Source organism: Hemicordylus capensis, chromosome 4, assembly GCF_027244095.1.
Source record: "Hemicordylus capensis ecotype Gifberg chromosome 4, rHemCap1.1.pri, whole genome shotgun sequence".
Lineage (NCBI taxonomy): Eukaryota > Metazoa > Chordata > Lepidosauria > Squamata > Cordylidae > Hemicordylus > Hemicordylus capensis.
This window is the reverse complement of record NC_069660.1, coordinates 105051905-105068224: the sequence shown is the minus strand read 5'-3', so window position 1 is coordinate 105068224 and position 16320 is coordinate 105051905. Positions and strand designations below refer to the sequence as shown.

Genomic DNA, 16320 nt, shown 5'->3' with positions numbered 1-16320 from the left:
TTATTTTTTGCTACACACATTTATATTGGATATATTTTACAATGCAACTGCAAACAAAGCAATTTTGTTTGTTTCTTACAAACTTGTCTTAATCCAACATAAGAATGAATGTTATCAAATCAATTTGTCAGCATTCCTACCAAGGATTCCGTCCAATAATTTTCCCGTGACAGAATACGATTGGACAATATGGTATATAATGGACACTGCCCTCAACTATCTGCTGGGCACAAATGCAGCAAAACCTACTGCATATACAGTACCTCCCTTGAAGAAAGGCTAAAGACATAGTTTGAAACCAGACAACTGTAAAAGCTTTCCTCAAAGAACAGGTAGTTAAATTGTACATAATTTCCCACTATGTGCTCATATTTCAAACAATGGTGCATTGAAATAATCATGCATTAAAAATACACATCAAGTCTAAGTGCTTATCAGCTTCCTTCACTTTTTCCTATTTTGTTTCCTAGCAATATCATAATTATCAGTTCATCTGGAACAAACCTATAAAGATTATTGATCTATAATCCCTTATCCAAGTGGACGTGCCCAGTTGCTCGCTGAATGGTCCTTCAGGTGATACCAGGTGACACCAAGTAAGAAGAGTAGCCTAAGACATCGTATATATCCGGGAGTGCAGCTGTCTGCCAGTCCCTATGGTGGACTGGTCTGCAAGGTCAACACCCACCTACCCCCCCCCCCCAAGCTCCTTCAGGTGACACCATGGGATGCTGTGGAGAGCTCACCCCTCCTTCCCCTTTGAACCATGGCCTTTGCATGATGCCAAGCACCAGCTGCAACAGAACCAAAAGTACAAGCCCCAGGAACCAATACTCATATCCATTCTCCAGCCAAAGAAAAACTGGATGTAACTAGATTTTATTAACCTGGTTATTAGGATGACTGGAGAGTCTATAATGTGGATTTTTGTGACTGGGGGCAAGGATCGTGTCAATTTGCATGTATAAGTCTGCATGCATACCTGCCAACATGTCCTTATTTTCCCATTAAGGTGAATGGGGAAATAGGAACATGTTGGCAGGTATGTGTGTATGTGGCACGTATGTGGCAGTTATGGGGTTGAGAGGCAGGGCCTGGAAAGTGGATATCAAACGTGTGTGCAGGGAACAAAGGCAGGATAACAGTTATAACCTTGAAAGAGCATGAAGGAAATAATACTTCATAATACATTTCCTACTTAAGTAAAGGATCTGACACCTTCTATGGCTTGGATGAATTGTTTTATACTGACCTTAGAAGCTCTGGGGTTGGTGTTGAACGCCTGGGTCTTGCTATCTCCTCACCTAGCACAAAATATACAGCTTTAAGTATTCCAGCAGACTCCAACATAGGGTTTTCCAACAAAATTATTCACACAACTATGAATAATGTCAACTGCTTTGAAACTTCCTCTCTAACTCAATAGTTTTAGAGAACATCAGGCTATTTTTGCAATGTGTGTCTCAGCATAAAGAGTTATGTGTGTACTGGCTGATATTTGCATGATTTATACTAGAAATACAACTAGGAGGTGGTGCAGTCTATACCTAACAAAATGTCCAGTTCCCTCTCCAGTTTTTTTTAAAGTGTTCACTAATATTTACTATATGAGGTACTAGTAAGCACTAAAAAAAAAAAAAAAACCTAAAAAAAAAAACCCCCCCAAAAAAACCAACCATAAAGGGAATTGGAAATGTTATATCCAATATTCATTATAATATTTATTATTTCTTAAGCACCTAAGCAACAAGGCATGTACATACATACAACTGACAATGACAAGTCCTTATCGTGAAATCTCACAATCCAAATAAACATTCACATAAGGAAACTGTGATATCCTTTAATGCAGCAATGGTAGAGAGAACTACAATTCCACAACTTCTTTCATTCTGGCCATTGCTCTGCCCCATAAGCTTTTCCAACTTGACTTGAGTTTTTAAATATTTTAATTGTTTCTCCCACATTACTTATGGCAGGATTTGACAATTCCCAGATCTCAGCTCACCATGGCACCCAGAATTTATTTGAGTCGGGTGATGAACAGATGCAACCAGTAAGAGGAGTGAGAAAGCAAGGCAGGGCAAACTAGGCAGGGAGTTTGCTCCCATGGAGTGGAGGGTGTTGCTGGAGAGAAGGGGCAAGTATATCCCTGCGCCAAGGAGCAGACGCCTTTGTTGGGTGTGAGTGTCCCCCTTGCAATGGAGCAAAGGGCACAAAGGCTCTTAAATTTTGCGGCTAGCTCTTAGAACCAAGGTCTGAATTATGGTGGATATAAAGGGTCTTTATAGTATGTAATCCTGATACAATGATAGAAAATAGTGCACTTCCTCATTTGCTACTTTACAAGCATAGAATGTATTCAGTATTAGAAAAGATGGTGTATCTATGATTTGCTAATACAGTAGTTTAGTACACATGTAGTAAAATTTTAGAAAATCTTATTTCACCCCAATCTGCTATTTTAGGGCCTGTTGAACTAGTTTGTGCATTCAGCCAACTGCAGACAGTCCATATGCATTTTGATCTAAAATGCATTATCACATTCTGAAATTTAATTTTATTTAAGATACTTTAATTTATCTTAAATTATGTAGAATTTAAAAAGCAGTATGTGGAGCTATGTCCTCTTCAGTTTCTCAAGAAAATTAAGGAGCAAATCTGCACCATCTTTAAAGATGCTGTGCATATCTGCCTTCCAGAGATACATTATGTTCCTGAAATATTAAACATATCAGTATATAGATATATAAATCTATACTTACTGGATAGATTCCTTTTAATTGTACCCTAAAATTAAAAAGAAAAAACTAGTTTAGGATAGAGGGATATTCAAGACAAATACATAAAAGACAGACTGGTTTTGTTGGAAGGGCAGAATATGAAACAAATCATCATCATCATCATCAATCTAAAATATGCTCTAACTTTGATCGAATTCTCTACTGTCTATTTCTGTGCATCTTTGTTTAGACATACTCATTTGATAGGGTGAATGAAAGATTTTACCAAACACATTGCCTGAGAATTCCAGATTCTTAACAGTAGAAAATTGATCACAGTCTCCATTTTTAATTGCAACTATGTGTCAAACAAACCAAAGATTAGCAATTTATTTATTTTAACTATTCTAAAATTAAGTCATGCACTCATTCATGGTATCACACACTTTAACACAAGGCTAGATTGAAACTGAAGCTATTTTCAATTGTGATATTTCACAAGATTAAAAAGTAGATGAAATAAGCAAACAAAAAATTCTGAAAATAGGAAGAGGAAACATAAAGCTCTTTTCAAAGGAGCTATCAGAATGGCCATTGACAAGTGAGACTATTTGTCATACTATCAAGCAAAAATATGGGAAGCTTTTCATGAATTACTATTGCTTATATAGATGTCACCATTGTTCAGTACTCTTAACTTGTGCTGTATTTCTGGAATAGATATGAGTTGCCAAGGTAAATGTTTTTTAGCGCAATTCTTAGCACATGCGCGCGCACACACACAATGCACCTTTCAAATCATATGCCATGTAATAATATATCTTCTAGAAGAAATTCTATGCTAGAGAAAGGAGGCAGTAACAGCAAAGACCACTACATGTAACAGCAAAAAACAAGGAAGGGAAATGATCAAGGAGAATAGAACCATGGGTAGCATGATAGGCAGAAAACTGATTAAAGATAATAAAAATGAGAATTATTCCTAGCCAGCCCTATAATGTGAACCTTGTCAACAGTCAGCTATGTTGAAGTGTTTCAGCAGTCATATGCTACAGGAAATGCAAGGCAAAGTATCTGGCTGCAAAGTCCCTCATGAAAGCTTCTCACAGTAAAGTAAATACTGTTCTGCCAAATTCTCTCCTTTTGAAACCAAGATGTCAGCTTTCCTTACATATTTTAAATACACATAAAACATAGTCTTTCATGACAGGAGTGGATACCAAATCACTAGGGGTGTGCATGGATCAAATCCTATGATTCGATTCAAGATCGAATAGCAGAACCATCAAACTTATTCATCAAGGAAAGCCTGCTTGGCCAGGTGTCTCAAAGAATCACTCAAATCACTCAAATTTATTTAGGTGATTCAAGTGCCATTTTGAGGCCCATTTTGCTGGAAAAACCAGCCTCAAAATGGCACTTTCCTCCGGGGAAAGCTGTTCTACTAACTGGGGTCAGGGGTGGGGGTAGATAAGTCCTGAGATGCAGGCAGACATGCTAAGAAGAGCAGAGGGCTGGTCTACCTGCTGATCCAAACTGAAAAGACCACGGAAGCTGGTCTACCCAATTGATAGACCAGCTCAATTGGTAGACTGGGGAAATGTTGCCATTTAGGCCCACTTTTCTGGGGACAGCTGGTCTACCAATTGGGGTTAGTGGGTAGACCAGCCCTTCGCTCTGGACTTGGCACGTCAGTCCACCTTGGAAGACTGGTCTACCCAGAGCAGAGGGCTGGACTAACCACCAATCCCAATCGGTAGACCAGCCCACCTGTTTTTCTGGGGTAGACCAGTTGCCCACCTTGGAGGACTGGTCTACCCACTGACCCCAATTGGTAGTTCTCTCGGGGGGGGTCACCATTTTGAGGCCCGTATTTCTCGCAAAATAGGCCTCAAAATGGAGTTTGAATCACCCAAATCAATTTGGGTCGAATTGGAGATGATTCTCTTCAAGCCTGAATCAGGCCTTCTATTCTGAGGGTGATTTGATTCAAGGTCGATCTGCAAATTGCCCTGGATTCAATCCAAATCAATTTGATCTCGAATTGAATTGCACACCCCTATAAATCACAGCTAGTGAATATGTTCCACTTAGCACACTAATTTTAACTCTGGAACTGTAAATTCAAATGTGAAAAAACCTCAACTCTTCAAAAGCAAACATCCTCAAAAACCTAATCTTGGAAAAACTGAACTTAAACTAATGTGGATTTCATTTCATTTGCCTGCCTGCTTTTCATATGAAAAAGTCATTCAACTTCTTACCGGGCTGCGCCTCTGTGATCAGCAAAAAGGAAGAAAGAATAGATACCTAGTCAGAGAGTGACAGATCAATAAAAATAAAAATAAAAGAGAAAGTTTTGGATGATACAGTTTTGGCAAAGAGTTATCTGAGAGTAATTGGATGATACTAAATCTTCTCCTAGTTTCACATATAGGCAACTTCAAAAAGCTAATATTTCCAGATTTCATCCCCCACCCTGTTGTGAAAGACATTGAATCTGCTGTATTTTTCTTTCTTTAAAGAAACCAAAACACTATTATCTAATTGTGTACTGAAAGTTTGGAAAGAACTAATCAAGAGACTGCTTAGGGCCAGGGCATCAATAAAAAACAGTTCAGATAAAGTCAGTAAATATAATAGCTTCATTATTCAGAATTTATACCTCTGCATGCCTCAGGTGTATGAAGAGGCCTCCTAACATTTCCAAATCCAAAGCTTTTTCCTAATGGACATTTATATCTACAAATGCATATCCATTCTTGTTTCCAAGTTCATAAAAGGAAAATTGCTCCTTCTTTACTCAAGATAACTGCAGCAAAACTCAAAGAGAAACCTACTAAAGACCAGCCAGCACTGCAAGGGTTTGGGAGGACAGCTGGTTCTCCAGGCCATCATCAAATTAGGGAACAGCTAAGATGCTCCATGACAAGTCCAGCCACTGTGGGTAGTTGTGCCAATTACAAAGCAGAACCAAAAGTTCCTGTTCTGAGTTCCTGTCCTTCCTGACCAATCAAACCTGGAACAACCTAATCTAAACATGTCGAGTTGCAGGATCCTCTGGAAATGCATACAGATGGACAGCTATGACATCTCAAATTGCCCACTCAACTAGTTTATGGATTTGAAACTGCAACACATCACACCGACTGTCAACTCTTGATTTGATTTATTTAAAATATTTTTTTCCTGCCCCCTAGCTCACTGCTGTTCATGGTGGCTTTAAAATGCCTCTTGTAAAAGTAGGGTTTTCAAGCTCTTTTTTAACACAGCAGGAAAGGATACTGGCAAAGCTCCTCTGAGAGGGCATGTTGATCTGATTTAAATCAAATCGATTTAAATCACTTCACAGGACTCTATTTTAATGATTGAAATCACAATTTAAATCACTAGTCAGGAGGATTTTATTTAATCATCATTTTCTAGTAAAAGTACATTATTGTTTTCTAATATCATCTGAATACATATTCAGGGATAGGTGTAGGTTTCTTTTTTTAGAAGGCAAGTACACTATAATCTCATAATGCTCACTCAGGCAAGCAGGCCTTGCATTTTTTGCATTTCACATGCATGCCTGTCTTATCCACAGGTACAGGAACTTCATTAAAATATCCCCAAATGGGGGTCTCTTTTGGCCTGCTGCCATGATAGGTGTTTCCCTTTTACAAGGGTGGATCCACTCGTGTCCGGCAGGGGCCCCTGCCGGCCTTACTGGCTCTGACGTTCATTCAGCAGCCAAGGCCAGAGTGACCCCAGGTGGGGCAGGCAGCCATGCAGGACAGCCCAATGAGCAGCCAGCCAAGATGCGAGATCAAGGAGCCAGGCTAGAGGGGCCAGGGGAAGGGTGGGGGCGAGGGAGGGAGGAGGCAGCAGCAGACAGAGGCACAGCTGAGGGGGATATGGGTGTGAGCAGCCTGGTATGGCAGGTCATAAATAAAAAAGAATCTGGCAGATTCATATGGGAAACCGTGGTCTGACAGATAACTCTGTCCCAATCTGTGTAGGGCTTTAAAGGTCAGAATTTCAATAATCCAGTTGGGATATAACCAACGCAAACTGTGGCAAAAAAAATGCAAGGAGACAATAAGGGATGAAAAAGAGAGCTTGAGAAGCATATAGCTAGAAGTGTCAAGGGGAATAACAAAAATGTCTTTAAATATATCAGCAGCAGAAAACCTGCCAGGGAGGTGGTTGGCCCCTTAGATGATGAGGGTGTGAAAGGGATTATTAAGGAGGATAAAGATATCCACAGGTTCCTGTCCTGAAGCTGAATGAGTTATTTGCACAAGTCTTCACGGTGGTGGATACTGACTAAATACCTGCTCCAGAACTGAGCTTCTCTGACTTGGAAGTTGAAGAATTATGCCAATTTGAGGTTACGAAATAGGATGTTTGCTGGGGTTCTGCCGACTGTCCCCGATGCTTACAGGTGCCTAGGGGCAGCACAGACACACTCACCCCAAGAATAGGGGCAGAAGTGGCATCCTCGCTCCCACAACAGGCTGTTCTATCCCCCATGGCTGGGTGACCTGGTGTCGCCCAAGCATGAGAAGATCTCACGAGATGTGGGATTTGCCTTGCAAGTACTCATGGCAAACTCTCGCAAGATCAAGGAATCTCATGAGAGTTCCCATGAGGCCAGCAAGTCTCATGGGAGTACCTGCAAGATTTTGCCAGTATATAAGGGTGGGCCAGCAGATGATGACAAGCGAGAGCTGCCCCGCAAGGGAGCCCAGAGAGCTAGAGGCCTAGACAAGCAGTAGCAGTCCTAGTTGGTCTGTGAAGCGCCAGACTTACTGAACCAAGGAGGCCGGAGCTCTGAGGCCTGACCTACCCTAGTGATCTGGCGGTGCCGGGCAATCCCGTAGGGACCCCGACAATGTTTTAAACTGTCTTGAAAAAATATAAATTAACAAATAGCTAGGCCCAGATGGCATCTACTCACGAGTTCTAAAGGAACTCAAATGTGAAATTGCTGATGTTCTAGCAAAAATAGGTCACTTGTCCCTGCAATCAGGCTCTGTACCAGAGGACTGGAGAGCAGCTAATGTAACTCCAATTTTCAAATAAGGATCCTGGAAACTACAGGCTCGCTAGCTGAACTTCTGGCCTGGTAAATTGATGGAAAGCATACTTAAGGACAAAATTGTAAAACATATAGAACAGGCCTTGCTGAAGGAGAGCCAGCATGGCTTCTGCAAGGGCAAGTCTTGCCTTACTAACCTTTTGGAGTTATTTGAGAGTGTCAGAAAGCATGTGGATAAAGGTGATCTGGTTGAGATAGTACACTTGGACTTCCAAAAAGCTTTTGACAAAGTACCCCACTAAAGGCTCTTGAAACTTAGCAGTCATGAGATAAGGAGACAGGTTCATGTGTGGATTGGCAACTAGTTGAGGATAGGGAACATTGGATAGGAATAAATGGACAGTTTTCACAATGGAGGGAAGTAGGAAGTGGGGTCCCCAGGGATCAGTACTGGGACCAATGCTCTTTAACTTTTTCATAAATGATTTATAAGTTGGGGTAAGCAGTGAAACTGGGTGACAAAATGGCAAGGAGTAGTTTAATGTAAGCAAGTGTAAAGTGATGTCACTTCTCTCTCACTTCTCTCTCAGTCTAACCTACTTCACAGGGTTGTTGTGAGGAGAAACTAATTCTCTTTCAATTCTCTTCCAAGATTAACCTTTACATACAGAATAGAATATTGTCCCCATATATATTATTCCGCATTCAAGCATAACAGTTTGAAGTTTCACCTTTTTAAATAGTTTTAAGAATTTAGGAATGTAGTCTAAAAGAATGTCAAGATTAAAATATTGACCCTAGTTGTCTTGTCTTTATTTATTAGCATAGTTCTAGTAGCAGAGGTAGGTGCAGATTTAACTGTTGGGACCTGTCATCAGCCTTATTTTTATAACACTGGAAGGTTTTATTACATTTGAAATAGGCCACAGTATATAGATTTTTGTCATTTGACTTCTTCCTCCTGTGTGATGTAGTATAGTTCTCTGATCAACCACAACGTTGCCAAAGAATGGCACAGACACAGGGCTGGTTTGGATGTGTCTGTTGGCCCTGATGCATCACATGAGGAAGGACAAGGAGCACACACATGTCTTTTTGCCCAGTCCACTGTCCCCCTGCTACATAATTGGGCAGCAAGGAGATTTGTCTAAACCTCCCCCTGATTACATGCTGGTGGAGTGGTGCTCCAGCTGTAGAGGAGAGATTTGTTTGTTTGTTTGTTTGTTTATTGTTAAATTTGTATACCGCCTTTCATTAAAACATTAAATGTGTGCATCTATGCTTCTCCCCGACGTGATGTGGGGATTGATTGATAGTCTGAACCATCCAGATGGTTTTCCCGGTCAATTCAACCATTATTTCCAAAGGAGGTAGCATTGTGCAACTGTGGTTGTACAATTTAAACTCTGAGCAGAAGAACCCTGTTCTGCAACAATGCAAGCAGTATTTAGACACACACAGCAGTATGGGCAGTGCCGAACCACCCATGTTTCACTGCACTGAATGTGGACCAATGTACTTATGGAATTGTCCAGTCAAAATGTATAGGTGATGTGCCTGGAGAATGTCTTTAAAAAAACCCAATGAGTCTAAGATCAGTGCATACATAACAAAAGCCATTCTTAATTTAGATTCCGAGCAATTGGGATAAGATTACAAAAACAACAGGGTCCAAGATGCAAAAGGATCAATCTAGAATCAAATTCAAGCACAAATGAAGCCAATCAGAATATTTCAAGTTACAGATTAAGAACAATTTAAGCTGCAGTGTTGGACTATTTTTGACTGTAGCTGGGATATTGTTGTGCTGCTCTTCAGCTCATCTCTCACACAGTTTCATTAACTTCCGTGGCACTATGCCAATACACACTTGCCAAGAATTTGTCAATACATATTTTCCCTTCTTTCTTCCCAGTAAGCAACTGTTTGCCATTTCCATTTAACAGTGACATTCCACATTATGCATTGAGTTGGCAGAGACACAAACTTCACTCTAGCTTCACCCAGGATTCCCCAGGCATACGAGCTGAGGAGGCAAGGGGATCGAGGGAACATGCAGGCCCATCAGAAACTGTGGAAGCCACATTTCTGCATGTTCCCCTATTGTCCCAAATGCATTTTCTGCAATCACTACCTCAAGGCAGCATGAGAGCTTCAACGGAAGAAACAGCCCTGTAGCAGATCCTGACAGAGGCAGTAGGCTGCACATCATGTCAGCCACTGACTGAGGCATTGCAGCCTTCATGTCTGGGGCCACCCCTATCATGAGGCAGCCTATTTCGGGTGGGAGATATTGAGGTAGCATTAAAGGGTAACACACTGTGAATTATTTCATTTATTATTCTATTTTTACCCCAGGGGAGGAGAGCCATTTGGATTTTCAGCTACAAGTACCAAAATATCATGGGCTATTTCAACCTTTTAGAGAGTCATCAAACAAAACTCAGATACTTTTATAACATGGTTAAAAATGAGCACTTCTCATTTTTAAAGTGCTTTTCAGTATGGATACTAATGCACAGGCTAACATTCTAACAAAGCACACACATTAGGAGCGTACACGGGAACACACAGGAGCCACCCCACACACACACACACAGAGACATGGACACACCGATCATCCTGTACATGCACTGTTCTGCAAGGGGGCTAATACTTCCAAGTGCTGCTCACACTCTGTAAGAGCTCTGTAAGAGTGGAAACACGTCACTGAAAAAGCACAGTCAGCCCTGTTGTGCAACAGTGCGCACACAGAACTGGGGGAGTTGTGCGAGGGCTTCCAGCACATCCTCACAGACCTTCCTATTGTGTACATGTCATTAGTTAGCATGTCATCCACTGTTAACTTTAAAAAATGACTGAATGTTTTCAGAAAGAGCCAGCAAACTAATGGTAGAATTACCAAGGCTTAAGATTTCATTTAGGAAATGTATGGAGTCCACATTTATCCAAACGTGATATAAACAATAACTTCTTATTCAGTTATTTCACTGTAGCAAACTTGATAACGCTGGAATCTACATATTTCTTTCTATCCAGTATCAGCTGCACAAAATGCAAAATATCTAAACATAGTAAAAATAGTTAACCATCACACATAATGCACGCCAAATGTGCAGGGGCCAATATCCATAAATAATATTTTGCATTTTATACTTTTGTTTCCATAGATTTTTTTTTTTTTTTTTTTTACAAAAAAGGAAAAAGCAATCAATACCTGCAAGGCTAAAATAATTCATTAACATGATGGAAGAGAAAGAGAAATAATTTCTTACCGGACTTTTCCTCTATAGAGTGCGTTCACAAACAAAGAAAAGAAAAATAAGGTATTTTCTACTAAGCAGAAACATGAAAGAAAATAGAAGTTCAATTTCCATAAAATGACCCATTAGGAAGTTTACAGTTAAATCTTAGGGAGGTTGGTGCAGAAGAATATCTTACTGATTTCAACAAAACTTATGTTTAGGATTGAAGCATAAGCAAATTAACAGTTATGAACCACGTAAAGGTTATCATCCTAGGCACAAGAAAAAGAATAAAGAACATATACATAAATTTATATCTTCTTCTTTACTTATTATTTATGTGGTATGTAACATATATGTAGAATTTATTTAACTATGTAAACAGCTTTGAGAACTTTGGTTGAAAAGCAGTAATAAATATATGTTCTATTTGTATTCATATGTAGCCCAACTGCCCCCCACCAATTCCAAAATTCACCAGCCACCTCTAGACTTTGCCCCTAATCTTCAAAAGCAATAGCCTTACAAACAACAACAACAAAACCAAAACCAAACAGTGAACCTGTTTTTACTCCCCTTTATAACAGGCTCTAGCAACAAATCTGTGTGTAACTGAGAGAAAGTACCTGATCTGCCTCTGATTAATGAGAATCTTTTTGGTTTTAAAATTAACCCTCACTGCTAGTCTTACATTTTGTTTACCCCAGTTTGTGTTACACAGATACCTCAACATCCTACTGGTACTTGTTGACTTGGCACAAAAAGAAAGGTCAGGAAAATGCCAGTCAAAAGTTACCATCCTCCGGTTTATCCGAGCAAATAGGATAATAGAATAAACCACTTCCGGACAACAGGAAACAAGAGACGGAATTCAGTAAGCCATCTAAGATGCATGCATCAGACAATTCTCTCCTTCTCTGCCTAAGCTGGCTAGAACCAAGAGTCTCCCACACCATTTGAGAGCTCACAAATTGTACATTAAAACATTACACTTCCTCTACTAATCTAATAGAAACCTATTACAGCTCAACATAAGGCTCTGAGTAGTACGTACAACAGAAGAAGCCTCAAACAAAAGAGGCTTCTGATATATATTTGTCTGTCATCTGCTTAAAGAATGGGATGATAAGTTTTCACAGGGCAGCCTTTCATATGAAATTCACTCTCCAAAAGCTGTTTTATCTAAAATGTTTATTTCTGATGACAAGTTTTCCTTTCTATCCTATATCAACTCCTAGCTGTTCTTCCAATTCTTTTTATTTTTAGATGTTGCAATATCCAACAAACGTTACTGCTCCCAAGTGCTTAGCAACTTAATATGGCTGTGGCAGGCCTCCATTCTCTGCCTTTGAGCAGATGGCCATTGTCTAAGGAGACTACAGGGCAGAGCAAAGCACTGCTAAGTCTATTAGCTTAATTGGCAGTGTGTGAGAGATAAGTGACTACATATCCAAAAGGTAAAAATAGCCAAGGGGGTGAAGGAGCCCTGGCAGTGAAGGATGATTTTGACATGAAAATTCTGTTTACAAATTCCGGTTACACCACTTAGGTGGTAATTTCCCTGAGATTGGCAATAATTCCTATTGACTAAGGTGTTCTTGTTTTTTTAAACCAACTTGGACAACATTCATGTTATAAATGAAACACAAAACCCCACTGGTAATATGCAATCAGAAGAAGAAGAAGAAGAAGAAGAAGAAGAAGAAATGTGCATTGAAATGACATGTTTTAGAAGGAGAAACAAATGCATCTGTCTCATGCATGCACTCTTTTCTATCTAGGACTAAAATTTCCCAAATTATTTGCAGGTTCATGGCCAGCATAGAGACAGGGTGAGGGGAGAGATCAGTGTCTAGGAGACACATACATCTCCCCCCGGCCTTCTCCAACATAACCAATAGCGAAGCAGAGCTGCCCCATCCTACTAAGAACAGGCAGCTCCTTTAAGGCAACTTGTTCTCATTGGATGGGGCAGCACTGAGTAATGGAGCCGGTGCAGTCATACCAACTCAGTGACGTTATCAGGCTGCATTAGCCACAGAACTGCTCTCTGGTTCAGCTGTGGAGAGCATAGCAAAGGCGGGCGGAGGGCCCATCCTCGAAATCTTGCCCCAGGAACATCTCCAATCTCACCACACCACTGATTACTTGTATTGCATGCTTGTTCCAAAATTTCATAACAGGCAATAAGCTGCTATCTATTTAGTACCTTTCCAGGCACTTGTGTTTCTAAAGAAAACACAAGAAATATAGTTCCTGCCCAAAGAGCTGATTACATTAAGACACAATTTTTGGATTTTCTTGTTTGCAAATCAGATTTAAAAGCTTGAGACTCCAGAGTGTGCATTCATTTTTAAAAACAGCTCTTCTGCTCTCAAAAGCATACTAACTCCTAGAGCACCCATTCCTGGAGGAATCCTCCAGTGCACTGCACTCGGCACACAGTGCACTGTAGGATACCCAGAGGCTGGGGAAACAAGTCCCAGCCTCTGTTGATCCGTGTTGCCAGGAGCAGCACAGGTTGTGTGGGTGCGCAGCTTGCACACCACAGGGGCTAAGAGTGGTCATCTGGGGGAAGGCAGGTTGAACCCTGCCGTCCCGCTCCCCCGCATGGTCGTGTGAATAGCTCTATTGTGAAACTAATGCAATCACTTGGCCTCTTTCAGAATATTTGGCAAATGTGAAACAAAGGTTAGCCCATGGCTGCAGCATGCATATTTGGCCTTAGAAAGATTGGCAGGTAGGGGTCTGAGCAAAGAAAGATTACACATACTTTTACAAATTATCTACCATTTAATCCAATGCATCCCAACTCTCCATGATAAGTTATAAAATGATGCTGTAATGGGGGATAGCACTATGGATGACAAGATTTCAGTTTGCTTAGAGAATCATCAAAATTGTTGCTCTAAAATTGCTATTTTTAGCTAGATCTAGAAGCACAGGAAGCTGCCATATACTGAGTCAGACCATTGGTCTATCTAGCTCAGTTTTGTCTTCACAGACTGGCAGCAACTTCTCCAAGGTTGCAGGCAGGAGTCTCTCTCAGCCCTATCTTGTAGATGCCAGGGAGTAACTTGGAATCTTCTGCATGTAAGCATGCAGATGCACTTCCCAGAGCAGCCCCATCCCCTAAGGGGAATATCTTACAATGCTCACACATATAGTCTCCCATTCAAATGCAAACCAGGGTACAACAACAACAACAGCAACACACACACACACCCCAAATCAAGTATTTGGGGGGGGGGGAGGGTTTAGAAGGCAAGCCAGCAAAAAGCTGGTTTTCTTTCTTAAAATCACACAAGTCTTTAACTTTTGTCATTTCCAATAAACTGCACTGTATTAGTGAGAATAAACACTCACATACAGTATTGAAGAGGAAAACTAAAGATGACAATGATTTTGAAAAAACCCAGTCAGAGGATGATTGCCTATGTTGAAAGATGCAGCCGTTTGATTGTTGGGCAATACATCCCAAGAGTTAATCTTGAGTTAAACCTTGCTTCCTTTTATCATGCTATCTTAATTTGAGCTAGTAACCTAAATATGTCAATCAATAATTACAGGTGGTTGTGGGAGGGGGTACAGTCAGATTATAGACACATGGCCTTTCTTTAAAAATCAGTGCGGTAGAGGAGTGGGTTGCACCAATTGGATAATTTGTCATATCGGAGGTCCACAAGAGGCTTTTGTTATCAAAATAAAATATATTTATTTCCACTATAAATATAAAATATTTATATAAAATATTTTATATCCACTATAGGATGACATAATGGAAAACAGATCACAAGGGACTCTGTTTACCATTTGCCACTAACATAATATTGAAAACATATAAATATATCATGTATGCATACATCAAACAGAATCCAATCATTTCCAATTGGGTGTTTTATTTACAAAGAATATGTTACTTATTCTATTGGTCAAATAACATATTGTCCCTTGGATTAAACACAACTGTGCCCCCAAGGATCTTAGAAAATTGTTAAATTTATTGTTAACAATTTAACAATACATCGGAAGCATTTAAAATGTGACTGACAGACAAAACACAAAAGCCACCAACACTGGTAAAAACCATATCAAGTTCAGTATAGCTCCACTAAAGTGCTGAAAGCAATGAGCATTTGCTTGGCATATATCCCAAGGAGTCTTGTAGTATAGCTACTGAGGTACTCTGTTCAGCCTCCTGCTTTCCATGTAAAGTACTACAGCCCCACAACTAAGCTTCCTTAAGATACACAGCATCAGTAGACCAGGAAGCCACGTTCTCTGCTGTATAACACAGCTATCATTCTGATTTACTGTCTCCAGATCTTTCACAGTCCAGGAAATGAGTGTCACAAATCAACTCTTGAACCTGGCTTCCACATACAACAATATAATACACTGTTGTGCTGCCTCCCAGCCCAGCTGCAGTGGCCTGGCGACTTCATCATGACTGCAAAGCTCACTTACTGGAGCAAACACCCACCACACATCCACATACACTCCCAGTCACAGAAGCAGGGGATTTAATGCAGCAGGCTTTTGTTTTTTAATGCAGGCACTTCCAGCCGCAGGGCTAAAGCTAGTTGCTTAGTACAGTTTCAGTTCTTCTCACTTTGGCTTTACAGAATAGAAAACAGAAACTCCAAGCCAGCATTGGCACCTACTTCCTGCTTTGTTGCTTGTTTCCATACGCAATTACTAAAAAGCCAAACAAAAACTGGAAATGTTTATTTGCATGCAAATTAAAACTGCTAATGATCAATCATTTTGTTCAATTGGAAATTCAGACGTGCTTAGGCAATTAGGTCCCCATAGAACATTAGTACTCGTTATGAATTATAGATATTTCAGTATTATTAGCAGAGAGCAAAGACTGCAACATGGGGAGTGTGGCAGTTCTAGTCTGTTTCTGTTGCCAGGAAGACAACATTCTGTCATGGCCTTCCTCCATAGAACGCCAGGAATGGTACTTTTGTGAGAGTTATTAACATTCTTAGTTTCTGGTCTCCTCATAGAACTACCATTCCCAGGATTCTTTGGATGGGAAAAATGGCTGTTAAACCAGTGTGTTTGCTATTTCAGCTGCCATTAGGAACATAGGAAACATAGGAAACTGCCATATAATGAGTCAGACCATTGGTCTATCTAGCTCAGTATTGTCTTCACAGACTGGCAGTGGCTTCTCCAAGGTTGCAGGCAGGAATCTCTCTCAGCCCTATCTTGGAGAAGCCAGGGAGGGAACTTGAAACCTTCTGCTCTTCCCAGAGCAGCTTCATCCTCTGAGGGGAATATCTTGCAGTGTTCATACATCAAGTCTCCCATTCAT

At 40.4% G+C, this 16320-nt stretch overlaps 1 protein-coding gene across 13 annotated transcripts in view; it reads right to left on the bottom strand.

Moving 5' to 3' along the window:
• SGIP1 (SH3GL interacting endocytic adaptor 1) overlaps positions 1-16320 on the bottom strand; it is a 221250-nt gene that overhangs the window by 94108 nt on the left and 110822 nt on the right. For all 13 annotated transcript variants that reach the window (XM_053246554.1, XM_053246556.1, XM_053246549.1 and 10 more), the window contains 2 exons: positions 2766-2790; positions 1253-1304 (listed from right to left, as the gene is read on the bottom strand). In XM_053246554.1, the coding sequence (XP_053102529.1) occupies positions 1253-1304; positions 2766-2790 (77 nt within the window). The remainder of the gene's footprint in view (positions 1-1252; positions 1305-2765; positions 2791-16320) is intronic.